At 40.2% G+C, this 26,732-nt stretch overlaps 8 protein-coding genes across 8 annotated transcripts; all 8 read left to right on the top strand.

Annotated features, from left to right (window-relative positions):
* Positions 1 to 610: 610 nt before the first annotated feature.
* ATC70_009228 (uncharacterized protein) lies at positions 611 to 4,159 on the top strand (the record flags this gene model as incomplete). Its single annotated transcript, XM_064828465.1, has 17 exons — positions 611 to 650; positions 719 to 777; positions 844 to 948; positions 1,016 to 1,093; positions 1,150 to 1,203; positions 1,267 to 1,410; positions 1,469 to 1,545; positions 1,598 to 1,673; positions 1,753 to 1,902; positions 1,965 to 2,075; positions 2,131 to 2,457; positions 2,519 to 2,710; positions 2,766 to 2,948; positions 3,006 to 3,723; positions 3,777 to 3,885; positions 3,942 to 4,077; positions 4,136 to 4,159. The coding sequence occupies 17 exons, from the start codon at positions 611 to 613 to the stop codon at positions 4,157 to 4,159; spliced, it is 2,583 nt and encodes an 860-aa protein (XP_064685667.1).
* Positions 4,160 to 4,835: 676 nt separating this feature from the next.
* ATC70_009227 (uncharacterized protein) lies at positions 4,836 to 6,158 on the top strand (the record flags this gene model as incomplete). Its single annotated transcript, XM_064828464.1, has 5 exons — positions 4,836 to 4,954; positions 5,004 to 5,160; positions 5,217 to 5,282; positions 5,347 to 5,645; positions 5,705 to 6,158. The coding sequence occupies 5 exons, from the start codon at positions 4,836 to 4,838 to the stop codon at positions 6,156 to 6,158; spliced, it is 1,095 nt and encodes a 364-aa protein (XP_064685666.1).
* Positions 6,159 to 8,233: 2,075 nt separating this feature from the next.
* ATC70_009226 (uncharacterized protein) lies at positions 8,234 to 10,232 on the top strand (the record flags this gene model as incomplete). Its single annotated transcript, XM_064828463.1, has 2 exons — positions 8,234 to 8,404; positions 8,457 to 10,232. 2 exons carry the CDS (start codon positions 8,234 to 8,236, stop codon positions 10,230 to 10,232), a joined length of 1,947 nt encoding a protein of 648 aa, XP_064685665.1.
* Positions 10,233 to 11,025: 793 nt separating this feature from the next.
* Positions 11,026 to 12,310, top strand: ATC70_009225 (uncharacterized protein; the record flags this gene model as incomplete). The annotated part of the gene is made up of 3 exons (XM_064828462.1): positions 11,026 to 11,041; positions 11,098 to 11,397; positions 11,460 to 12,310. 3 exons carry the CDS (start codon positions 11,026 to 11,028, stop codon positions 12,308 to 12,310), a joined length of 1,167 nt encoding a protein of 388 aa, XP_064685664.1.
* A 3,766-nt stretch (positions 12,311 to 16,076) lies between these two features.
* Positions 16,077 to 18,039, top strand: ATC70_009224 (uncharacterized protein; the record flags this gene model as incomplete). Its single annotated transcript, XM_064828461.1, has 3 exons — positions 16,077 to 16,614; positions 16,677 to 17,767; positions 17,821 to 18,039. The coding sequence occupies 3 exons, from the start codon at positions 16,077 to 16,079 to the stop codon at positions 18,037 to 18,039; spliced, it is 1,848 nt and encodes a 615-aa protein (XP_064685663.1).
* Positions 18,040 to 19,243: 1,204 nt separating this feature from the next.
* On the top strand, positions 19,244 to 19,759 carry ATC70_009223 (uncharacterized protein; the record flags this gene model as incomplete). The annotated part of the gene is made up of 1 exon (XM_064828460.1): positions 19,244 to 19,759. One exon carries the CDS (start codon positions 19,244 to 19,246, stop codon positions 19,757 to 19,759), a length of 516 nt encoding a protein of 171 aa, XP_064685662.1.
* A 943-nt stretch (positions 19,760 to 20,702) lies between these two features.
* On the top strand, positions 20,703 to 21,404 carry ATC70_009222 (uncharacterized protein; the record flags this gene model as incomplete). Its single annotated transcript, XM_064828459.1, has 1 exon — positions 20,703 to 21,404. The coding sequence occupies one exon, from the start codon at positions 20,703 to 20,705 to the stop codon at positions 21,402 to 21,404; it is 702 nt and encodes a 233-aa protein (XP_064685661.1).
* A 3,471-nt stretch (positions 21,405 to 24,875) lies between these two features.
* ATC70_009221 (uncharacterized protein) lies at positions 24,876 to 26,291 on the top strand (the record flags this gene model as incomplete). Its single annotated transcript, XM_064828458.1, has 3 exons — positions 24,876 to 25,672; positions 25,739 to 26,120; positions 26,178 to 26,291. 3 exons carry the CDS (start codon positions 24,876 to 24,878, stop codon positions 26,289 to 26,291), a joined length of 1,293 nt encoding a protein of 430 aa, XP_064685660.1.
* Positions 26,292 to 26,732: the final 441 nt, after the last annotated feature.

Below are 26,732 nucleotides of genomic sequence, written 5' to 3'. Positions count from 1 at the left end.
AGTCAAGAAGCGTCCTCTGTTGATGAAAAATTCATTATTTAGACCAGACTGTCTACTCTCCTAGGCAGGTTGCCTGTACATGGTTTATCAAATACATATAGCATCTGCCATAACCAAACTACAAATACGCTGGCAACACAAAGATCATGCTCAGATCTCTACTAACGAGACATTCAATCATTCCATCAGACAGCCATGCTACCAATTGCGAGGAGCCCAGTGAATTGCCCTCAAATGTTGCAGAAGATGATATACTACAGCACCCTTGCTTCATAGCTACTATGCATATAGCCACATCGATGACGACTTGTATTCATGTGTGTTCCCAATTGCGAAAGTCGCGTCTCTGGTAAAATATTTTCTTATTGGTGATTGACCTCCAAGTGGAGGTCAATTTTTAGACTTGAAGATATCAGCGATTTGTTTTTCTTTTTTCTTCTTTTTTTTTTTCTCTTCCTGTTCTTTGTAAAAAAAAACAAAAAGTCTAGTTGCTTTCGCCTCATTTTCTTGGTAAGTGTGTCTGATATACCATTGCTATCTGCAATCTCACATGGAAACCTTGTAGACTTGCTCTTTTTCTCGAGAAATTTACATAAAAAACACATACAAAATGGACGCAACTACACTTCTTGCCAACACTTTATCAAATGGTAAATTTCCAGAGATTGAGACGCCAGAAAGAACAAAGAGCGTCTTGCTGACGTTATCTTTCATTTAGATCGTGCCTTGCGTGAAGATGCCACTCAGAAATTAGAATTGTTTGCTCAGGAAAACTACGTAAGAAAGCTGTAAATGATAACACATAATGAAAATTTTTTTTATTCAGACAAACTTGTATTATAGTCTAGCTACGTGGTTTCTTTGTGTCAAATTCTTGCCAACGAGCAAAATAACGAACAAATCAGAATGTCTGCTGGTCTTGCCATGAAGAATACCTTGACAGCAAAGGTGAGAGTTTGGCGTAGAGAGGGAGAGGAATTTAGAGGGATGGCATATTCAATTATTTTTATTACAGGAATTCGCTCGCAAAGAGGAGCTTTCTCAAAGATGGCTCTTGACTGCTGAGGATCTCCGTGCTCAGATTAAACAAGGCGTAAGTTATTTGTAGAAATGTGTCGTGTCAATCATGTTTGCTAAACAAAAATTCAGGTCCTTCAAGGTTTGAGCTCTCCTAAAAAGACGGTCGGCAATATCTCTGGACAAGTAAGTTGGCAGATGGTTCATGTGAAGAAGGTGTCTGAATCTCATGTCAATATGTATGTTTAGGTAGTGGCTGCCATCGCTGAAATCGAATTGCCCTTGGGTCAATGGCCTGATTTGATCCGTATCATGCTTGAAAACATCTCAACTGACAATGCTACATTAAAGCAATCTACCTTGCAAGCTATTGGCTATGTTTGCGAAGCTACTGTAACGTATATTTTTTTTTGTCAATGTGGTAATCGTGCCTACTCACTCGTTGTAATAGGATCCTGTGGTGCTTGCTAGTCAATCCAATGATATTTTGACCGCAGTTGTCCAGGGTGCTCGTAAAGAAGAACCAAAGTAAGTTGATTTAGTAAAACTACCCAATGGCCGACTCTAACGCTCTAATCAGTCAAGATGTTCGTCTTGCAGCTATCAAGGCTTTGATCAACTCTCTTGATTTCATCAAGGAAAACTTTGAGCGTGAGGTACGTGTATATTCAGAGATGGAAAGAGGAAAAGATGAATCAGAGAGAAAACGATCACCAAATTGATTATTTCTTGTAGGGCGAACGCAACTTCATTATGCAAGTTGTTTGTGAAGCTACTCAAAGCGAATCCAGCGATGTCCAAGTGTCTGCTTTCGAATGTCTTGTTCGCATTATGCAAACCTACTACGACAAGATGCGTCTTTATATGGAAAAAGCCTTATTTGGCGTACGTATCATTTACGGCATGTGTTGTACTATCCAAAAAACTAACATCTTATGACGTATTAGCTTACCGTTGCTGGTATGAACAATGAAGATGAACGTGTTGCACTGCAGGCTATCGAATTTTGGTCTACAGTTTGTGATGAGGAAATTGAGTTAAAGGACGAGTTGCTCGATGTAAGTTATGTTTATACGATAAAGAGAAATATACGCTCACGCGCATTCACAAAAGGCTCATGAAGCTGGAGAACAACCTGACCGTGAAAGCTACCACTTTGCTGAATTAGCTCTTGCCGATATCCTTCCTGTACTTTTATGGACTCTCACAAAGCAAGAAGACGATTACGATGAGGATGAATGGACGGTTGCAATGGCTGCTGCCACCTGTATCTCTTTGCTTGCGCAATGTGTTGGTAACAATGTCATCCAACCTGTTGTACCCTTCATCGAATCAAACATTCAAAGCGAGGATTGGAGAAACCGTGAAGCTGCTGTCATGGCATTTGGCTCTATTTTAGATGGTCCAGATCCAGCTGTCTTGACTCCTTTGGTTGATCAAGTAAGTTGGAGGTTGTTATCGATGTTACTGTTGAGATATTTACACTATCCTTTCTTGCTAGGCCTTACCTACTTTGATCCAAATGATGAAGGATTCTGTCGTTCATGTCAAAGATACCGTCGCTTGGACTCTTGGTCGTATTTGCGAATTGCTTATCCACTGCATTAAGCCTGAGGTTCACTTGAATGAATTGGTATCTGCCCTTGTATACGGCCTTCAAGATAATCCTCGTATTGTTGGCAACTGTTGTTGGGTAAGTTGAAAGAGCAGTGGCATAGGTCAGCGTCTAATATATGAGTTTTGTTTAGTCATTGATGAATTTAGCCGAGCAATTGGGTCCCGGTGAAGGTGCTGTTACATCTCCTCTATCGGTCTTCTTCGAAGGCATCATCACTGCTCTTTTACAATTCACTGAAAGAGCCAACAATGAAGCCAACTGTAGAACGTCTGCCTACGAAGCCATTTCCACGCTCGCCATGTGCTCAGCTGATGTAAGTAGATCTCTTCTAGTCCAATGTACCTGAATCCTGATGCTGTGTGAAAACTAGGATTGTATCAACACTGTGCAAAGAATCGTGTTGACTGTATTGGACCGTTTAGAAACCACCATGGCTATGGAGAGCCAAATCCTTGACGCAGACGATAGAGCCAGCCACTCAGAGTTACAGTCTAGTTTGTTGGGCGTGTTGACCAACTGTATCCGTCGTCTTTCTAGAGATATCAGCCAAGTCGCTGATCGCATCATGACAGTCGTCCTTCAACTTTTGAACAATCAATCCAAACAAGCAACTACCACTGAAGACGCTTTCTTGGCTATTGGTGCCATGACCAGCGCCTTGGAAGCTGATTTCAACAGATATGCTCAATTATTCGTACCTATTCTCTGCACCGCCTTACAAAACCCTGCCGAATACCAATTATGTTTCATTGCTGTTGGTCTGATTGGTGATATCTGTCGTGCTCTTGGAAAGGATGCTGCTCCCTACTGTAACGAGTTGATGCAATTGTTGGTGACTAACCTCCAATCGCCTATTCTCCATCGTACTGTCAAGCCTGCTATTCTCTCCTGCTTTGGTGATATTGCCTTAGCTATTGGCGATCAATTCAGCGCATATTTGGAAGTTGTCATGATGGTCTTACAACAAGCTGGCGGTATGCGTGCTGATAGAGACAATTACGAAATGATTGATTATGTCAACACTTTATACGAGGGCTGTGTTGAGGCATATGTTGGTATCGTTCAAGGCTTAAATGGAACACTTCAAGGTAAGTTTGGTAGATTTGGATTGTTTGGATAACGGCTAATAACACTATGATAGCTGCCACATTATTACCCTTCTTGCCTCACGTCTTTGACTTTATGCACCTCATTGCTGCTGATCCCAACAGAACCGATTCCCTCACAAGATCTGTCATTGGTTTATTAGGGTAATTCATGCAAATTTTATCGAACTGGCACCGAGTTTAACCCTTTTCTTTCATAGTGATCTTGCAGAGACATTTGAGAGTCAATTAAAGGCATTTTTCCAACAAGAATGGGTCGCTGCCTTGTTGCGTGAAGCTAGAACAAGTCGTCATTACACTCAAACCACCAAAGAAACCGCACGTTGGGCCAAGGAGGTAAGTGGCATGGTAGAGATGTTTTTGAGCGTGTGCTAATGTTGCTTTTTTTACTTAGATGATTAAGCGTGCTTGTCAATAAGTATGTTGCTTTATGCTCCTTTCTATCATTAATACACTCACATTTTTTTCTTTAATTTACTGTTTGCCCTGTTTATTACCTGTCTTTCTTCTTCTTTTTGACAAGAACAAGATTAACTTTTTCTTTGTATTCATAACACGACCCTTTTTTATCTCTTTATTTACCATACAAACAAAATCTTTCTTTCAGACATAGCTTTGATTAGCTATCTCTCTCTTTTTTTTTTATCTTACCCACACACACACACACATTTTCTCTCTCTCTCTTTCTCTTGCCCTCCCCTCAAACACACACTGACACTCACACCTGCCCCTTCTTCCCCTTAAATATATACGCCTGAATTTTTTTCTTTCATCTCTTCTTGAAAGATAGAAAAAGAAACAAAAAAAAGAATAAATATCCCCCTCTTACCCAATACACAACTGCATCCAACACTTTCATCACAATACAATTTTGATTTTTTATAGAATTAAAAAAAGAGTGCTGTAAATAGAGTTAGATTTGTGGCTGGTTCAATATCAGTGATGTTTATTGAGCGGAGGATCATACGAGATTGGGTTAATTTAAGCCAAATTATCATCAGCCTTGTTGCCATATACTTCTCTCTTTCTCGGCTCATTCAAACACTTCATCTCCTTTTCTCTCTATCTTGATCTCTTCATAGCTTGATTCCATCATGTCAATCCTAAACTCGATTCTCGACGTGTTCTCGTCTTTTATGGGCTGTTGTATACCTAGCTCTAACCTCAGTATCAATGGAAGAGCGTATCGCATAATTAAACTACTAGGAGAGGGGTAAGGCACAGCGGAAGGGTGTCATGAATCAGGGCTAACAGTCATTTAGTGGGTTCTCATTTGTCTATCTGGCTCAAGACGGGTCTGGTAATCAGTATGCCATGAAAAAAATTCGATGCACGTTGGGCACAGAAGAAGCAGACTTGGCACAAAGAGAAGTGGATATTTACCAGCTTTTCAATCATAAAAACATCATCAAAATGGTGGTAAGTGCTTGTCGATGCAGCTGATAGCACATGTCTTAACTCACAGTTATCTTCAGGACTCCAGCACAATCACTGAGTCTGATGGCAGCAAGACTATCTACATCTTCTTGCCCTACTACAAAGTAAATCCGGCCCTCAATCTCTTGGCATGAATGGATGATGGACTAATACAGTATTTCTAATTAGAGAGGAAATCTGCAAGACGCCATCAACAAAAACAATATGAACAAGACTCATTTCCCAGAAACTGACATGCTTCGTATGTTTAGAGAGGTTTGTGTGGCAGTGGAGGCTTTACACACATATAAAGCACAAGGCGGGGCCAGAGTATTGTATGCACCGAGCCAAGTGATATCACCCGAGGATGAAAACAGACAAGACGAAGCTTTACTGAGTCATACACAAGATCAACCCTCAGGCGGGCAACTAGAAACTGGTAAAAGAGGCGAGAAGGTACCATGGGCGCATAGAGATATCAAACCTGGGTAGGTTTTGCTTTCTCCAGTAAAAAAAAAAAAAAATCAATGTTTAACCCCTTTCAAAGCAACGTTTTGATTTCGGACGACGGCGAAACACCTATACTCATGGATTTCGGATCTGCGTGTGCTGCTAGAATTCAAGTGAACACAAGACAAGAGGCATTACAGCAGCAAGATCTCGCTGCTGAACAATGCACCATGCCATACAGAGCACCAGAATTATTTGATGTCAAAACAGGCACCACACTAGACGAGAAAGTGGATATTTGGTCATTGGGATGTACATTATACGCTATGGCATATGGACAATCACCATTCGAAGTGAATATGGATCAAGGTGGTTCTGTCGCATTAGCAGTGTTGAATAATCAGTACAAGATCCCCGAGGATTCAAATTACTCAAAAGACTTGAATGACACAATCCAATGGATGTTGACAGCGAATCCAGCTACAAGACCTTCTATTCAACAAGTCATTGCCAAATTAGACGATTTGCTGAAAAAGAGTTCAAATGAATAAATAAATAAAAAAAAGGTGTATTTATTATCATCAGGCGATTTGATTTTGTTTCAAATATATATGCTGACCAAAATACCGCATCCATTGATCCGGTGTTGACTTGAAACATAGTGTAAATGATAGCTGCTAATACACAGCCCAAAACAGTGGCCATGACTGGCAGCACAGCACCCAAGTTGGTACCGCCTACAGTAGGCGTCATACGGTACATACACAACTGGCGGTTACGGCAGTTGATAGGATTGAAGGGGCCTAACTTTCCCATAAACTCCAGTATGTTGTGGCCGCAAATCAGACTTCCAATGGGATCCTTATTTTGCATTGCTCCGTGTTAACGGTTACTTTATTAATCTCATGGCTCCTGATTGAATGTTCCCTCAATTTGATCCCTTGCTCTAGATCATGAACCAAGTTTTTATCTGTGAAGCTGCCACTGGCTCTCCTGCTGAAATTGAGGACATGCTTGAATTTGTCGCTATACACAATGTCAAGCCTTGATTGAAGTTCGACCTATGAAGGACGTTAACAAAATCCTTGGCAATTTCAGAGCTGGAAAGCCTAGATTCAGCTACATTTTAGAACACTAGATTATCATTTCCAAAGCATATTTAATAAACCTTCATCATTTGTATACAATGTCAGTACTGATTTGTTGTCTAATAAAAGACACTCTACTAGTATTACTCACACTTGAGAGTTGTTGATAGAGCTTGTAACTGTGGATCTGATTCCTCTACATTGCTCCATGTTTGTATCAATGGAATTAGTCTATTTAAGGGTATACAGTATACCTGCATTCCCTCTTATTACTCAAAAGTATCCAAAATACAGCGAAAACTTGGTGTATTTGAGTTGTGATTTCTCGCGTTAGAAGCCGTTCTAGACCCTCAGAATAGCGCCAAAAAGCTACTCTCACCTCGCAGTTACTTACTGATACCTCTGCTCAGCTTTTTAGAGATCCAAAAAACATCGTCAAAAATAGACCTCAAACCATGAGGTACCCCTCATGGTTTTCATCAAAAAATCAAGCGATCGCGATTTTTACCTCGAAAATGAAGACTTTTGTTATGGTATATATTGAATCAAAATGATTGTATTGATGCAAAGCAGCCCCTGAAACTTTGATTGTGTAACTTTCTTATGCAAAATGTCTACACTTTGGCCAAAGACCTCATTTTATATTTACCAAGATTGCTCAACATGTTCTCTAATAACACCTCTTATAACAGGTACTATTGGATGCGCCTTGAAAAGTACTACAGGAAAGCTTAAAGAAGCATGGGCGGATCATTACGTTTTACATAGTCGAATCTTGTAAAATAGGTCGAAGCGAGTCCAAAAAGTCCCAAAAATAACGAATCGAGGTAAAACGTTGAGCGGAGCGTAAACCAGTTTTGGTGGGCTGGATGACCAGAATACCTTTCTTATAAAGACAATCAATGTTTAGAGCATTGAGAACGAGATTGAGAGCCGAAAAGCACAATAGCTTAACTTGCCTACTTTTTGCTGTTTCCATTGCAAACTTATACATCTAATGGCTTTTAATCGTAGCAAATGAGCAACCCTAATGGAATCCTAATTCAAAATGCAATGTTGCCATCGTATTTGAGATTGCAGACGATGCTTCAAGTGTGGGTTTCATTAGATAGGTAGCTAATCATGCACAGCGTGCCTTTTGGCGAACATTTAAGATTGGTACAAAGAGTGTTATGAGCCTAAAGCTCGAATACATTTGAGCAAATGTCACTGACGAGCCAGGATTTGCAGTAGGCATTGTACAGATTTCTCAAAGACTAAAGCCGATTATTCCTGCTTATTTAAATGACCAGACTATTCAGCCTTTATCTAATTACTAGATTAACTCTCATGCCTAAATAAGACTACTGCAGAGCTGATCCAGATGCAAAACTGTGAATCAGCGACAATGCTTACCTTGAAATGTCGCTTATCCAATGCGCACATCACGTGGATGCAGATATGGAATTGCCACCTTAAAATAAAGATTTTTTTTTGGGAGATTAATAATGTTGTCTTTTATCTCTAATATCATATATATACAAATCATATCAATTTAAATGGACAAGGACAAAGCAGACGACAAGAGAAGCACGCTGCCAGTGAAGGATTTCTTATCTCGACATGTTCCTGACCAAGTGACAAATTCAAGACGACTATGTTACAGGCATCGACCTGATCTTATAAAGCAGAGACAGCCAGATGGATTAGATATCGAAAATGCACAAAGAGTAAGACGGCATCTTTATATAATACTGATAAGCTGACCTGTATAACAATTAGCAATTGGAAGAACTACCAACAGAAGACAAAGCAGCCATCACACACATCTGGTCTTTATTTTCAGCAGCACCAGCAGACCAGCGTATCTTGATATTGCGAGGTCTTTTATCTACCTGCTGTATGCCCCAGCTTTCATTTATACACGATGCTATCAAGCCCTTATTGCGAATTGACTTTTTATCTATTTTACCCCGTGAGATTTCATTGCAAATCTTCTTTTACCTGGATGCCAAGTCGTTATGTCATGCAGCACAAGTATCTCATAATTGGAAGACATTAGCAGATGATGATGCACTCTGGCATAGAATGTGCGAGCAACATATCGACAAAAAATGCACCAAATGTGGATGGGGTCTTCCCTTGTTGAATAAGCGTCGAACAGCGACAGCGATAAAACGCCCATTGATTGAGCCTAGTGATGCTCCACTACGAACAGCATGCGGACCTTCTTCCGTATCTCGCAACGATGTCCAAAGAGAAGAGGAAGAGCAAGAGCACGCAGCAGCAGCAGCAGCAGCAGCAGCAGCAGCAATAGAACGTCCTAACAAGAAGAGCAAAATTGATACAGAGGCAGATACATCATTCAAGAATATCTTTGATGGCACAAATACGGCCACAGGAGAGAATGGTTGTCCACCACCACCGCCACCATCTCGTCGTCCATGGAAAGACGTCTATTCTGAACGACTGATGGTTGAAAGAAACTGGAGAAACAACAAATACAAGTTGCGCGTATTGAGCGGCCACACGGATGGAGTGATGTGCGTTCAATTCTGCGATGGAAGCAATATTTTGATGACGGGTTCATATGACAAGACGGTTCGTATCTGGTGCCTGGAAACGGGCCAATTGATTCGCACATTAACAGGGCATACTCGCTGTGTTCGTGCACTGCAGTTTGATGAAGCCAAGCTGGTGACTGGATCCATGGATCAGACATTGAAGATTTGGAACTGGCAAACTGGTAAATGCATTCGTACTTTGGAGGGTCACACAGGAGGCGTCTTGAGTCTGCATTTCAACTCAAGATTGATGGCAAGTGGTTCGACTGACCACACCATACGAGTCTGGAACTTTTCTGCTGGCGAGTGCTGTACGTTAACAGGACACACAGAGTGGGTGAACTCGGTGCGCTTATGTCGAGAAGGCACTATCCTTGTGTCTGCTAGCGATGATTCCACCATCAGGCTCTGGGACGTTCAAAAACGGTCTTGTATGCAAGTGCTGAATGGACATGTGGGTCAAGTGCAAATTGCCGTACCAAGCCCTCTTGGATTCACACATCGCTTTGATACAGAGGAAGATGACGCCTATCTTAGTACACTGAACAGAGCTGGTAGTCTACCCGAATTGCAGCCTGGATGTGCTACAGACAGCAGCAGCAGCAGCTCAAATCAAGCAAGCTCGTCCGCAAGAAGAAATACAATCAAGAAAGAAACAGCGTCCACGGCTGCATCATCTAATAACCCTATTATTATATCTGGATCCTTAGATAATACAATCAAACTGTGGGACATGATCACAGGTAAATGTATTCGCACGTTATTTGGCCATGTGGAAGGCGTCTGGAGCTTGGCGTACGACACACTGCGTATTGTTTCTGGATCTCACGACAAGACAGTGCGCGTATGGGATCTCGGCAGTGGTAAATGTATGTACGCCTTGGAAGGCCATAATGGCCCTGTAACAAGCGTCGCCCTGAGTGATACGAAGATCATCTCGACATCTGATGATGGCGATATAAGAATATGGGATTATGGTGTGCTACATTCTTGATTTAAAGTATAAATCAGTAATAATAAAAATTTGATTCTTTCCTGTATTGGTAGTATCATACCAAAAGGGCTTGTAGTTAAAGTTCCGTAAGATGGTGCTTGAACAAGCCTTCCTTGAGGGGGGGGGCCGTAAAATCCAAAGGATTGCGTGATTTCAAGCGTCTTTCTACTGTGTATTGCGACATTTCATGACCAAAATTGTATTGTGTGATTAACCAATTGCCATCCAGTTGTAACCATTATTTTTGCTAATTTTAAAGAACAGCTTGGAACAGCAGTAATCGGTTCTCTGATGAAGACAAAGGAAACGCATGTGAGAAGATCTCTGCCATGCCTGCTTTCTAGGAAACAGCGACCTGTCTCATTTGTAGCTTTCATGTCATCAGATACGTGTCTATAAGCTTGTTTTCCAGTGCAACACGGCGGTAAATGCAAACTGGAGGCACTCACGCAAGAGAAAACCTTAATTTGTAGTTACATTATTGGATTAGATTTGTCAAATGGAATCATTTAATTGACTTATTTTTTTGATGTAACAGTTGTAAGCACAAAAGCAATTTCATGTACAAAGCGAAAACTGACATTTCTTTATTTGAAACTCGGATAAAATACAGCTTCCATTTCCTTGTACCACATTTGCTTATCATTATAGATTCTTGCGTGCTCTTGCGTCTTGATTTCTCCTCTTTCTTTCGTCTGTTTGCTTTTTTTTTTCTTTTCTTGCTATATATCCATATATCTGAAAATAACAAAGAAAATCAATAGAAGATCAAGAACAACTATCAATTAATTATATGATTAATAGCGGTTGTAAGTTGTGTGTAATCTGATTTACCCAATCAAAACAAGTATTAAATGTGCAATAGCCTCTTCTGCAAATACATGGTTGTCAGCCCATAATAACATTGTCGACTCACTTAACCAAGTTATGGATTCTGTATCTGTTCTTTCCGATGTAGAGCTCCAAAAGGAGCTGTCATTGTTTGCAAATGCTCAGTTTACCTATGACATTGCTCCCGGTGTAGCAGCCAATGACGATCCCATCTCCCCCTCTTCCAACATCAATGCTCATCCTCACAAGGCAGAGAAGCCTGACATGCACTCGCTTTTGAATGTAAAGTTGGCCTCGTTGGCTGAGAATAACTATCATACTTCCATGTCGCCTGGTGAGTTGCTGAAATGCCACATTACCCGGTTGCATTTATAGACTTACACACATACGCAACAGATGCTATCGCTCGCTTTTATGATGATTCTCCTGACTGTACTCCTCCCAACGGTTATCATTCTCCCAACCCTTCTCCTCCTAATGGGTTTCACTCTCCCAACCCGACGCCTCCCAACGGCATCCATCTTACCGCTTCATCTCATCCAGGATTCCAAGGTATCATCAATCCTCCCATCATATTCTATGGTGAAGATGCTATCATGGGTTACGACGATGACCAATTTATGAAGACAATGAGATTGTTAACAAACAGCTATGACGAACCTCAGCCTGAAGCACTCCAGCCAACAGTAGCAGCACCCGCCATCAGCACCACTGCCACTGCCACTGCCACCAAGAAACGCAACAGCATTTCTACAGTTACCGTCAAAAAGTCTTCTCCTCTTGTCAGCAATGAACTCTCGACTGTTGATAGTGAAGACGATGACGAAGATGCTGATGAGCCTGCCAATAGTGCTGCCTCCAGAAGGACTTCTCAGAACCAAGCACCTTTGACAAAAGAAGATAAGCGACGTCGTAACACTGCTGCTAGTGCTCGTTTCCGTGTCAAGAAGAAAATGCGCGAGCAAGCACTTCAACAAACAGCAAACGAAATGACCGAGAAAGCTAAAGCATTTGAGAACCGCGTTCATGAGCTGGAACGTGAAGTCAAATGGCTGAAAGCGCTTATTGTCGAAAAGAAAGATGGACATCTTGAACAAATGCTGATGCAGCAGTACGGTGCTCCCATGGCTGCTACTTCGAACGATAGCTCCTATCATCCACACCATCAGCAGATGAATCATGTCGCCTATAACAATATGAGCCACCACCACCACGCCAACAACAACAACAGCAACAACAACAGATAAATACACACGTTATTAATATTTATGCCTTATTGCTTATATCTTATCCCACTTTTCTGTTTATTATTCTCTTTTTATATATATATCATTTTATCTGATTTGAAAGAAACATGTACATATATTCACCTTTTTATGCTAATCTATGAAGTGTCTTTGATTTTGTATGTTACATGCTGACTTGAATGAATGAAAATGTCTTTTTTTTTTTTTCTTATATAAAAGAGAATAATAGCTTTTGGAAAATACGTTTGAGATACTACATGTTACGAATAAATATGTTAGTGTTAAATATCCTGAAAGTCCATGTTTCAATTGTGTTTGTATACTTAGACAATGTTGTTTACAAAGCGGGTTTCTATAAAGAGAATTGCATCATATTGTTGTTATTCGTTTGGTATATCGTTGTATACTGTTGTCATCTATTTTTTTTTTTTTAGATGAAGTACATCTTGAAACTTTTCCGCATACCATTGTGTAAACAAGACTCATACAATAATGATTTCAGGCTTCAGTGTTTGCGCAGGCATACCCAAACAGACGTCCTATATGATGCCAAAAATTTGCATCATGTAAATGATCTACATATACAATAGATGCGTTTAGATTTCATGCATCAAAAACTAGTAAATCTAGACACACTGGATATAGGGCCATTAGATAGTTGCGCAAGCTTTGTAAATGGCAAATTGGAGGTGATGCAATAGCCCCGGATCTCTGTCTACAATTTCGCATGTGCGCTATAATGCGCTGATCTCTTCCATCCTTCCCGCTTGAATGTCAAACCTGTGTCTCTCCAAACCTAAGAAGTTTGCCTTGTTTAGTTGAAAGACAGGAGGGGTTTGCCAGGCCTAACAACGAATTTCTGCCCCCCCCCTCCCCCACTTGGTTGCATATTTGACAGCTACAAAGTCTGATTTACCAAGCGTTGGGATCATTGGCTTCGACATTCAATGTTCAATGTATACAGGGCGACTCTACCGAGATTGAGGCTGGCTCATGAGGAGGGAACACAGTGAAGACACGTGTTGACATGAAGAACAGGACACAAAGCAAACATTTGCCATGGGTTACGCAATTGCTGATGCATTCTATTGGACACTAGCTTCAGATATGATTCTGATGACACTCACTCAGCCATGAGATCTAATGATTGCACAGTTTACATTTCAGATCTAAACACAAAATCACCTCACCGCCTACTTACGGTCATGATGGTTTGGCTCTGTCAATTCCACTGTGTCTTGATGATGCCATATTACTCTCAGGTAGTAAGAACAGCACAAACTATCTGTGGTATGTAAAAGTTGGTACGAGCACCAATGATGGCTTCAAGGGACATTGCAAGTAGATCGCCTGATTGATTTGATTCTGCTTTCAAGTCTTACCACTTCAGAGGCCTACCTTTTGCAGAGAATGTAAACGACTGTAAGCATTAAATCATCGAACACTCCCAACTATACAAGCGCTGAGCTCTAGGCAATCAATTTGTACTCAATCAGTCAATATCAAGACACATTATGCAATCAACAGTTAGTCAACAGTATACCTTAATGACCAAAAGCATCTTCTTTATAATGAGTTGCCAATCATCCGGAGCCGACCATGATGTTGGGCAACCCACCGAACAAATAATAATCAATGAGTAGTGTTAATATTACCTTGGCAGCTTTATATACAGCGACTCTTATATGTAATTGACATCATATAGCATCCTTAAAGGAGTAGCTATAATGAGGTGCTACATGCTCCAAAATTTAAGCCATCACTTAGTTAGAATAACAGAATATTCAAGACAATTGTACGTTAGACATTATTTCACATAGATGGTAAGGAGGGAATGGCGAATATCACCAATGGTTACCGTGGGCTAGAGGAACTCATAGATGATACCCTGCCAAACCGCTGCCTTGAGTAGGCATTCAAAAAGGAAGTCGTCAGTGGAATCGGCAATTAAGGAATAGGCAACGCACAAGGGAGACAAGTGAACAGTGAAGAACCAATCGTCATCATACTTTAATCCTTTGATTATTGCTAGTGTTTATGCTTCGGATGGCTCTCTAACTTCGCTTCAATGAGAACCAACCTGCGCAGCAGCAGCTTGCGTTACAGGTTGCCTTTACTTATCTTATCGAAATAGCGCTACTTTCATTTTGACCCTCCACTTACACATAAAAAACCTTCATACTATCTGTGGATCTGATTTTTATGTGATGCTCTACATCCATATACATGTAGCTACTTCATATACGGGCAAGCAGCATACTGGCATTTCCTCTTCTTAGTCCTTAGTGTCTCTGATACAGCAAAATTTGAGTGCATTTGAGCCGCGATTTCTTGCGTTCAAGGCCTTTTTAGATCGCCAGAATAACGTTCAACAATTGTACTCGAGTAACAGCAACTTCCTGACATCTTTGCTCAATTTTTTGGGATCAAAAACAACATGGCCAAAAATCGACCAAAAACCATGAGGCCTCATAGTTTTCATCGAAAATCAGACGATCGCATTTTTGACCTTGAAAATGAAGACTTTTACTATGATATATCTTGAATCAAAATGTTTCTATCGATCCAAAGCAATCTCTGAAATCATCTTTGTGGGACTTTGATATGTAAAATTTCGACATTTTGGCCAAAAACCTCTTTTCATATTTTCATAAGATAAGTTTATTCAAAACACCTATTTTACTTAGTACTATTGGATGCGCCTTGAAAAGTACTCCAGGAAAGCTTAAGGAAGCATTTTTTTTTTTTTGTAGGGGAGTCGAGCTCCAGGTTTTATTTAAAGTCCTTTAAGAAAAAAAAATCTGAGTTTTAATTAGTTTTAGCGGTTGGCGCTGCTGTTGGCTGACCCAAATGCCATTCTGATGGTGACAATGCTGATTGCGATGCTGATTTGCTCACAGAATACGGGATTGCACTTTACCATAGCAACACTACAGACCTGCCCACACTTTTGAAAGCATCATCCAATCATTTAGCCATCATACGGAGCAATTTAATCTGCTGCTGTCTTTCTATGTCCATCCATTATATAGTGAATGCTTGGAAGCCGAAAAGAATGTTCTACAAAGTGTTGCAATGCTGGTTTGGCCTACTTACATCCTTCCTGTACTTGACTGATTACTTTGTGCGAATGCGATTATCTATCAATAAATACTTCTACGAATCAAAACTAATACATAAAACCATTTACAGGCCCTACCTTCATTTTTTAGCCTTGCGAGGGTATGAATTTTTACCGTCAAAGGCCATTTACAAGTCTGGTTTTCTCAGATAGATGGATTTTTGAGAATGTAACAATCCTGTTGTACTGCTAATTTTCTCATTAGAGGAGTAGAAAAAGCTGCATACAAAATCCATGCTATTCGTGTAAGCTTCGTCTAAATCGAGAATTTTGGATGCAAACTTCCATTGCATGATGGACTCTTGACATACCAACCTGATTTAGCCTTCGAACCTTCAACATTTGACCTGAACTTCCAATGAAAGTAGCACCATGCTTTGTCTATACAACACATCTTCTGGATTAGGCAATTTAGACCTTGAACAAGTTTAACGTCATGTTACAGAAACACTCCAGGAGCTATTTGGACTAGATCAGCCCCAATGTGAGAGCATTTTGTTGTGAACAATTGATCTCAAGGTAGCAAACAGAGTCACCGTTGTGCAACCGTGCATTCATGAGGTTCTACTGGGCGTTGGACAAATCATGGGCTGTTGTTGTATCTATCTCTCTTCCTCTTTTTTTATTTTTCAGATAAACACAATCATGTCGAATGGACACGATGCATCAGCATCATCTGTGCAGAGAGATCGGAATAGGAGTAATGACAATAGAGTAGAGCCAAGGTTCTTTGGACATCCGTCTATTTACCAGAATGCTGCGGCCAGTTCTCAAAAGAAAGATATCAATGAACCAACAGAAAACCCTTACTGGGCAAATCCGCCTCCTCCATATTCGCCTCCACCAAATGAACCTGAATCATCCAATTCTTCTGTTGCTATGGATCCAAGTGCACCGCCATTAGAATTGCCATTTTCATCTCCTATACAGCATGCGACGCCTCAAACCCAGGCACCGTCTTCTCACATCACATCGCCATCTACTCCTACGTCTAGCCATTATCCGTCATTGAGCTATCAGAATCCTCAGCATTCACCCGCTCTTCAAGGCTATGGTCAATACGGTACTGTCAATCAGCCCCAGCGCCCCTATACAAATGCAAACAGTTCCACATCAGACGCAAATCTTCCCATTGTAAACAGCTGGCCTTGGATCGCTCCGCCAAGCAGTGGCCGTGGAACAGGTAAGCTAAACTCAGTCTTGGCGTGACACCCAGAGATTGTTAACATTTAATGTGTGTCATAGGATCACCACAACCGCCTTTGGTAGGATATCCCTTACCTCCATCACCACAATCGCCATTGCAACAACAACAGCAACACCAGCCGTACTACTACAATCCATCCAAAAAGCAAAAGTCTTGCTTTGAGATGTGTCTGAAATACGTATTCTACTTTTTCTGCATTTGCCTTGTTATCCGATTGATCAGCTTACTGTCTGGCAGTGTCAATTATGCTGATTCATGCTCACATGGATTCCTCTGGAGATCGCTTCCAGACAGATTCACATTCAACAACCATGGTCTAAAGATTCGTGTAGTAGGCGGTAGTCTCTCTAGTGGACACATCCTTATAAAACGAGTCGAAAATGACAGCGGCGTGGACAAAGCTACAACTGGCGTTGTCACGACGACAGCTCTTGTCTCTCCCGCAAGCCTCGCTGACAACCCGGATCTAACCTACAGCTTGACTCATTTGGACAATGGAAGCACTTCACTGGAAATCTATATCCCTCATGATCTATCCCCGCGTGCCTGTGTTAGCCTCAATGCTGTCATTTACGTCCCAGATACCCTCGAATTCATTGCGTTGGAGGTGCAAAACACGCACATTGAAACTTCCAATGAAGTCATGTATATTGAAGCTGCATCTCTGGTCACTACCAACGCAGCCTTTGAATTTGATCCAAAATGGGTGGGTAAAGTGATAGAACTGAAAACTTCAAACGCGCACGTCGAGGTTAATCAACCGATCGGTAATGCGGAGGCCATCGTCATATACACTACAAATGGAGGCGTCCGATTTAGACAACCTGTTACCAACATAACGGATCTTGTTACTGTAAAGACCAGTAATGCTGGTATTGACTTTGATGCGCCAATGGAGGCTCTGCAAGTCCAGCTGATAACCACGAATGGCCATATCAATTTGGATAGTCTTGATGCCAGTCGTGCAGAGCTCAAATCCACCAATAACCGTATTGAGTTGAATCGTGCTAATATATCCGTTGCAATGAATGCACAGACAAGCAATGGTGCTGTGAACATACGTTTGACGGGAAATAATCATGCTGAATTAGTTGCTCGAACTACCAACAGCCAAATTGATGTGATCTTGGTAAGGATTGATGGCCTTAAAAGTTGACGAAGTAGCTGACATCTTTTGTATAGCCTGCCGAACATGAGGGTCGCTTTGAAGTTGAAACTAGTAGAAACAACAAGATTGAATTTATTGATCCTCTGGGCTGGTCTCAGCTGATGCACGACAGAGGCTATGTTGTAGGTACTCGATACAATCCCAAAAATGGTAGAAAGCCAGACGGAGGTCATTTCCAAGCTAAAACCTCTAATGCCGATATCCATGTACACTATGCAAATCCTGATGTTTGAGTTGATTTTCGTAATAAATTTTTCATTTGAGCGTATTGAATGCATCTATATTGATTGCAAGAAGTATTGCACCAGTGCTTGATACATGCCCGCAATGTATTTTCACGTTCAAATCTACTGGAAGCATACGCAGTGAAAATGTAAGTGTTAATGGTCCTATCTATATAGCACTCATCTAAAGGGCCAAACCCTGATTCTGTGGAATGTATTAGACAGTGAAACTTTGAGTGGTTTGCAATCTGCTGGAATCGTTTGTATTTGTGATTCGACATTGCTTATTTCATTTCTTCATCCTAAGAGTGCAGCCTGGAAATCAATCATCTTCAGTCAAACGCACGCAATGCTTTGAACCGAAATTGCTGGTGTCCTTGAAAAGAGACCTGACAGAGATGATTAGAAGCAGGTCAGTTTAGGGCTGTGATCGTCAACGCTAATCAGTCGGTACAGTAAATTTGTCACATAGAAATCTGAATGTATAAATCAGGATTATGAGAATCAAACTTGATTGGTGAATCACTCATAGCACATTCAAGGATGTAGTGGAAAACAAACAATTCCTAGAAGATCCCAAACAGTCGACCTATCTTGTGACGAAACCTTGGAAGAAATAACCTTAATTGATAGCTTGCATCACATTAAATCATTTACAAAAAGAACTAAAAGAACTCGCCAAATCAACTCCGGGGCCTAGCTTTGTTCAGGACACATCTAGTGCACTTTGCGATTAATAGTATGTTTATCGATGGCATCTAGACTTTTCAGCAACAGTTGCGAATTGGATGTACACATCCGAATCGCCCAACCGGCAAGTTATTTACACGCAGAACCCAGGCTGCATAATAAGTGAATGATGATAAACAATAATAGTATACAATACTATCATTACCTTTGAGTAGCAGGGGGGGGGGGGAAAGAGGGTTGGGGAATCGCCTCGATCTTTATAGGCGTGCTACAAGATAGTATAAAAGAACCCTTTCAAATTACTCTTCATCTAAATGGAAATGACCTCTGTACATCATTAAACACAAAAACGCAGATTGTAGTAACATAAAGGAGGAGATTTCATTATTATTCATGCCACAAATTAGTATTTGCCTTAATAGGTTTTCTAAATTTGAAACCTCAAGTCTAAATCAAAAAATATAAAAGAGAGGGAAAGGATCTGTTTGCTTCGGCTTTCTCTCTCATACTCATTTTTTAAATCATGTCTGCCACTATGCTGAGCCCAAGATCCACCCTTTTAGAAGAAACTGAAGGTGATAGTTACTTCAATTCCAAGTCATCCTATTACAAGAGGGGCAACTTGTTGGCTACTTCATCATTTCGACAAAAGTACAAGAACGGCTTCCGGAGATCTAGATCATCTTCTTATACATCTCTCGATGATGAGAAAGAGCAGCAAAATAACAGCCTTCTGGAACAAACGCCCTCGGTTTCACCTCCAGTAACAACAACCTCATTCTTTTCAAGAAAGAGGCTGGCTCAAAGATCCAACACTGCTCCCATAGCCGCAATCAATGCTGGTCCCGATACACAAGACGGTGATTACTTTAATCACGAAGATAATTACGTTGATGCTCCCTATGCTGATGATGACGAAGACAGTGATGAAAATACCTTCTTTGCTAAACAAAACTACTACTCTAGACAAAACTTGTCAAAGCCGACAACATCTTGGAAATCAAGTGTATTAAAAGCTGTCGGCGTCAAAAGCAGATAAACTATTTTTAGCCCTATTTTCGCGCCTTTTGAAAAGGTTGAGGAGATCCATCTGTTCATAGTATCATCATTCATAAGTTTATAAACACATTGTACATGTATACACCTCCAAATTAAACACATTCCCAAAATAAACTAAAGATTTCTCAAGTAAACAAGCCATTTGAAATACCATCTTAGAGATTCTTGCAAGCTAATCCATGCAGACAGTGCTCGCGATAACAGATGATATGTCTACTCAACAATTCTCCTTTGGAACTGAAGCTCAACGTCATTTTCTTATTTGCATGACATACTTTCATGTTTTTTCCATGGAATCCATCTTTATTATACAAAATAAGACATGCACATGCATTTTTCCCAAGATCTTTTTATAGATACATAGACGATCTTTGATCTTTGCTGATGCTTGACATGAAATGCATGCTTAATGGATGAAGATCGTTTCCCCAAGCTGTAAAACATTTTTAACAATAAGCATTACATAATAAACACAAATATCAAGGAAGGATATGTATTAGTCTAGCCGCATCTTTAAGTGGTATTATGTTTCGCAATTCCCTTCATATAATAGCTCTAGGGGTATTTATTGTCTTCAGGATAGCCTGCCTGCTGCCAAAATTTGATTGCAGCTTCACCGATTTTTTGCTTCAATTTGTTAGGTTTCGGTCAAATGACGACTTACTTGGCTTATTTTGCAGGATCCGACTATATAAACTGTGATGATCACCCCATACCTCCTTAAGCTCTCTTGAAATTTCTTTCAAGACGCATCTAATGGTGACTTTAAAATGAAATGTTTTGAACAAACTCATGGAGCAATGTTAGATAAAATGAAAGGAGGCTCTCGATGAAAATGTCGAGATTATACATCTGAAGTACTCACAGAAGTAGTTTCAGGGTCTGCTTTAAATCAATAGAGACATTGTGCTCTAATATCGGTTATGGCTTTCCCTGATCAAGAACGCACTGCCTTGTTGGAGAGCGCCACTACCCCCTCTCCACCCACTGCTAGCTTTTCGCATTGGCATATCACCACCAGCCCTCGTTCAACAGCTGCAGTGGCCCAAATCAAGCTCGGGGCCTTGCGCCGTTTCTGGCATACATCTTTTGCTTTGCTACGTGGCCCAGCCCACCCTCCAATGTCTCGTCCTCCACATCTCTTGCTTCCTCCTCGCCTCTGGCGTGATTTCTGGTCTCTCTGTCTTCCCGCCAAGACATTTACACCTTGGTGGCGGCTGCTACATGGGCATCTCTCGGTGCAGACTCGCCTACACAATATCAACCGTGTCAGGCATCCTTCTCCTTTATGTAAACTGTGTATTGAGGCACCTGAAGATGAATACCATATGATCATAGGCTGCGGTATGAAGTCCCTCTTCTGGTATGAGGTTATCTCACACCTTGGTCTCACAGATCTGTTCCCTACGGACGATGCCATTTGGATTGAGCTGACTACCCTACATGATCAAGAGCACAATCTGTTAGGTATTTCCATCTTGGAACTTCTTGGAGCTGCTTTCTCGTCTCTTTGGCAACATCATTGGGGCTGTACCCTTGAGGATAAAGCATGGCGTACGCGCATAGTTTTCTCCTCTTTTCTTGAAGATCACTCTAAGTTGATTTCTTCTTTCTTAGACATGTAGGTATCCTCTCGGATATCCCAATATCTATAATATCAATAAAACCCACTTTTAAATACAAAAAAAAAATATTTTTTGCTCTAATATCATACCATAACATAATAAATGTTTAGTCCCTAGACGCTTTTACAACCCTAATGTGGAAACTGAGTTGCAAGGCATTTGTCATACATGGCTCATATATGATTAGAGATTTTATATTAAATCACTATCAATCAACAATCAAGTTTCTTCTAACATTTTGTTATTTTTAGTTTTGCAGTATTAGCCAAAAGGCCCGCGGCAGCGTGAGCCACCTGGACATAGGTTGGTTTCCTGACCTACGCTTTGCTTTAGTGAGAACCAACCGAAGAATTGAAGTGCTCATCGTAATGTAATAATCTATGGTCCCTAGACACTTCAAAGCCTCAAAAAGGAAAGAAGTTGATCTAACAAATATGGTGATAGACTGGCGTTATTAAATATAGAGTGCAGGAAAAATAACATGGCTAACGAGAGTACTATATAATTTGCCATTTATTTTTCATAGGCTTCAAAAGCATATATTACTGTATTGCCTTCATGATAAAAAAGGCATTGAGTTTGCCAGACGGCCCCACCAGCCGCCAAAAATAATTCTAACTCAGACTCTTGGTCTACTCCAGATTGGACATATTTTGCATTTTTTCGACTTGAAAAATCTATTTTGAGATATTCGACTATATGAATTGTGATGATCATCCGATGCTTCCTAATACACCCTTGGAGTATTTTTCAAGACGCATCCAATGGTACCAAGTAAAGTAAATGTTTTGAATAAACTTATAGAGCAATTTGTAAGAATATAAAAAGAGGTTTCTGGCCAAAAAGTCGAAATTTTGCATATCAAATTCCCAAAAAGATGATTTCAGTAGTTACATTAGATCGATAGAAACATTTTGATTTAATATATATTACAGTAAAAGTCTTTGTTATCAAGGTCAAAAACGCGATCGTTTGTTTTTTTGATGAAAACCATGAGGGGTACCTCATGCTTTTTGATCGAATTTTGACCATGTTTTTTTTGATCCCCAAAAAGTTGAGCAAAGGTATCAGAAAGTAACTGCCAGATGAGAGCAACTATTTGGTGCTATTTTGGCAGTCTAAAACGGCTTCTAACACGAGAAATCACGGCACAAATGCACCCAATTTTTGCTGTGTTTTGAATACTTTCGAGTAACAAGAAGCAAAGCAAGTATAGTGTACGCTCGCAATTGAATTGTTCACATGGATACAGATGTGGGGCATCGTAGCAGAGTCGGATATTCGGTTACAGGTCGTTTGTGGAGGGTTCTCAGATGACAGTGGGAAGTTTAAAAGTGGAATATTGCTATTCATGGGTACGATGTAGAATCCAAGTAAAGTATGCTTATATAGTGAAAGAAGCTCGTTGCATTACTCAACCATTTAGATAGATGCAAAAGATGCTCCTTTCGATGAGTAAATCAGCTAACACTTGGTAGAATAAGGCCAAAGTGATATCATGCAAGTAAACATCTAAAGGATGAAAATACAAAGTAATTGAAATTAGGCACTGGTATATTCGAACGTATATGTACATTAATAGACAGAAGAACAAATCATTTGGTCTACTAGGGTTGCTAATGGATGATGAATCAAATGTTGATTGTCATTATCTACTATGATCTGATAAATTTTCCAAGGAAGAAGGTGATCAAAAGCTGTTTTGAAACAGAAAGGCAAAAATCTCCATATTATGTAATATGCCTATTTCAGAGCAATGCAAGACATTTTACTAATTTGTATCTGTTTGTTGATATCAGGTGGGCAAATCTTACTGTTCTTCGAATAGCAAAATTTTCCGTGTGCTGTGCGTGTACAACTGTAGATAAGCTCAACGGGTATTGATGAAACAAGCATTCAACGAAAATGTATGCTAGGCATGTTTCCAAACATAACACCGCATTTTACCGTTTCAAGCGACCCTATTCTTATCTCTGTTTCCCGTGTATTTCATCTTGTGCGCAAGTGAAAAGCAAAGCATTTGCTTGGGAAGGCAAGCTTCGTCTGGTATGATGTTGTAAACACGCATTATAATAAATTGCGTAGTGCAAGGGCAAGGGAATTGTCACCCTGTTTTTCAATCATTCCCGCAAATTTCCTTTGTGTGCCTTCAAACGCAAAACACAAGCATGACCGCATAGGACATGGCGAAAAGCCCCCTCCCCCCACTTCACACACATCGCGTTCCTCGGGATAATCGTACATGCCTTTTCAAGCAGCATGTCCATGGCCACGTTTTAGCTATTAACCTACATGATTGTTTATATGATAGCATTGCAGATATAAGAAATAGTAAATATAGTAGGCCTGAATTGCAGGAGCTCGAAGGAAGGAAATTTGTCCAACATTTCAAAGCAAGCTATAAGAGATCACCTTATAAAAGAATCGGTTTCTTTTTTGTTCTAGTTGCCGTAGCACCAATTTCATCAGTTCATTAATTTTAAAATGCTATGAATCACACAGATAAATCAGATCAAGACGGGTATGGGTCTTAAACATCGTAGCTACGTTCTCTGTTGCTATTTGTATAACCGCAATGTTATGTATATAAAACTAAATGTGGGGCGGGAATGGGGTAAGGAATAATCCAAGCCAGTCGTTTTACAGCGCATCTTTAACACTAGAAGAATGATGATTTGAATCCCTAGTATTTGTTACACAATACCACGTTATTTTTCTGTTTGTTCAAGGCCATTTGATCAAAAATACAATTATAAACACGCACTGTTGCAAGACTTGTGTCAAAATAGCCATTAGACTCGGCCAATTAATTTAGCTGATCAACACTATATCAGGCATATCTCTCAACAGAGGCGCACATGCATTTTGGCACTGGAAAAATGCTTCGAGTGCCTGTTGATGAAATACATAGGTCATCTCTTTGTAGGACATGAGAATGAAAAAATAAACTTCCCCACATTAACAGGTATTTATCATCCCGCCGTCTCCTAAGCTATTCAAGTGTATCAATGAACTATGGCATTTGCAATGGCGGGAAGAGGAAATCAAGCTATCAAAACCCTGCAAGATTTTTAGATTACAAAGAGAGATAGTTTGCTTGCAGTAAAATTACCAGAATCAAAAAAGGGTTCAAGATTTACACACACACCAAGGAATACAAGGTTATTCCAATCATTATGAAATTCAACTATTTTATTTCTCGTATTGACGAAAAACCCTTTTTTCGTAGCATTTGGCGATATCATTGGGTGATTTGATAGAATACCGCACGCTCCCACACTCATGACTATACATTTCACTAATCTACCGAATCGAGAGGGGTTTAGTGACCCTGAGAAAATCGTTTGAATACCAATATAAGGACGGGAAGTCGTTGGAAGAAGCGAAAACCCTGTTTAAAAACTGTGCTTGTTCTTGTTCTTCTTTTTCCCTTCTCTTTCTTCCTGTTCTTTCAATCTTTCAAAATTTCAAATGGCTGATTTCAATTACACTTTAACAAAAGATACTGCCAAAGCAGTGCCGTTATACCATCATGAGCAGGTTCCTTTCCATTCATTTTCTCGTTCTACTTCTGTCAGCAATAATACATCAAATGTCAATTTAATGAATGCAAATACCTCACCTTTGATGACGAATAATTTGAAGCAGGAACAACAGCAGAATCCTGTTTCCGGTGACCTTCAGGACATCATCTACAGCTATCAATCTCAACCAGAACTATTGAGGTTGATCCTACTAAGCAAATTGGAAGAGGACAAACGAAGAGCCGAGGAGGCAAAATTGAGAGCCAAGGAGCTTGATCTGTTACTAGTTCAACAACAACAACAACAGCAGCAGCAGCAGCAACAGCCTCCCAGCCATGAACACGACAACACAATGGCATTCAACAACAGCAACAACGGCAATATATCCTATCAAAATCAAAGCTTCAACAGTAATTCATTCACAATGCATCCTACACCTCCAATGAGTACCAATTCATCTACAGACGGTAGAATGTATCATCACATGCGACGCACAAGCTTAGATGCAATATTAGCGTCACCAACACACTGTGCACCAACGCCTCTTTTGCAACAACAACAACAACAACAGCAGCAGCATCAACAGCAATCAAATCATAGACGAGACTCAACATTGGGTTCCTCGTTCACTGGTAGTGCTGATTCTGATGAATTTGATGACCGAACATTCTCCCCTATCCCCACATCCACAACTGCTTCTACTACTACCCCGGTCTCCGCATCTTCATTACTTCAAATGGAGAGGTAAATTTGTCTATCCCGAGTCAAAAATTTATATCATTACTAATGTATTATAAACCTTAATTCCAGTTATAGTTCTGCTGCTGCTGCTGTGGTCATGTCGTCACTTCAAAACAGCAACAACAACAACAACAAGCAGCATCCACTTTCTCCAGACTATCATCTTGATGATGATTCGTTTACAAATTCATTACAGCAACATCATCATCACCATAGCCAGCGCCAATTAGATAACCGATCCTTGTTGAGCACTGCTGCTGCTGCCGCCTCTGCGAGGTATGATTTCCCGCCTAGACCAAGAAGAAGAAGAGAAATGCAGGCCATTACAAAGATTGTCGAGACAAGGGAATATCCATATGTTGATGGCTACTTTTGGAAGAATAACGGTAATACAGTGCAAAAGAAGACTGGCAACAAGAGTGTTTATTACAAGTGTTCCAACAGCAACAAGGTAAGTTTCTTTTCAGATCTACTTTTGAGTAGCAAAATGATTGACCTTCGTTTATAGGGTTGTCCTGTGAATAAGACAGTAACTTGGAAGGATCAAGGTGAATATCTCATCAAATACCGCGGTGAACATCTTTTGGACTGCAATAAGGTCCAGCGCATTGTTGATGTCTAATGTCATTGTCTACTACCACTACTTTTTATGTAACATATATGTATGATCATACTCCTCTCTCTCTCTCTCTTAATATTCTTCCTTCTATGTTATTCTTAATATTTTACCCGTTACCACTGTATTTTATGTTCTCTCTTCCCTTCTCAACACAATATTCCAAACTGGATTTGGTTTCAATGTTTTCTCTTTTATGATGTATATATTTACGTGAAAGCCCTAGAAAATCAGTAATTATTTATTAAAAAAATATTACAAACAACTGAGCCTTCATCTCTTTTATGATGACCTCAAATGAGAAATGCACCCAACTAAACAAATCGTTTAATATCCAATGTCTTCAAGTCCAAATCTGTCGATTTAGAACTGGCCAGATTGGCTGTCCTATTGGAAAACACCATAATAGGTAAAGCATCCCTCCTAATTGCAAGATAGCCCACAAAT

This window comes from Mucor velutinosus, assembly GCF_035048745.1.
Source record: "Mucor velutinosus strain NIH1002 chromosome Unknown tig00001563, whole genome shotgun sequence".
NCBI lineage: Eukaryota > Fungi > Mucoromycota > Mucoromycetes > Mucorales > Mucoraceae > Mucor > Mucor velutinosus.
The sequence above is the reverse complement of the archived record's forward strand: the minus strand, read 5'-3'. Positions and strand labels throughout refer to the sequence as shown.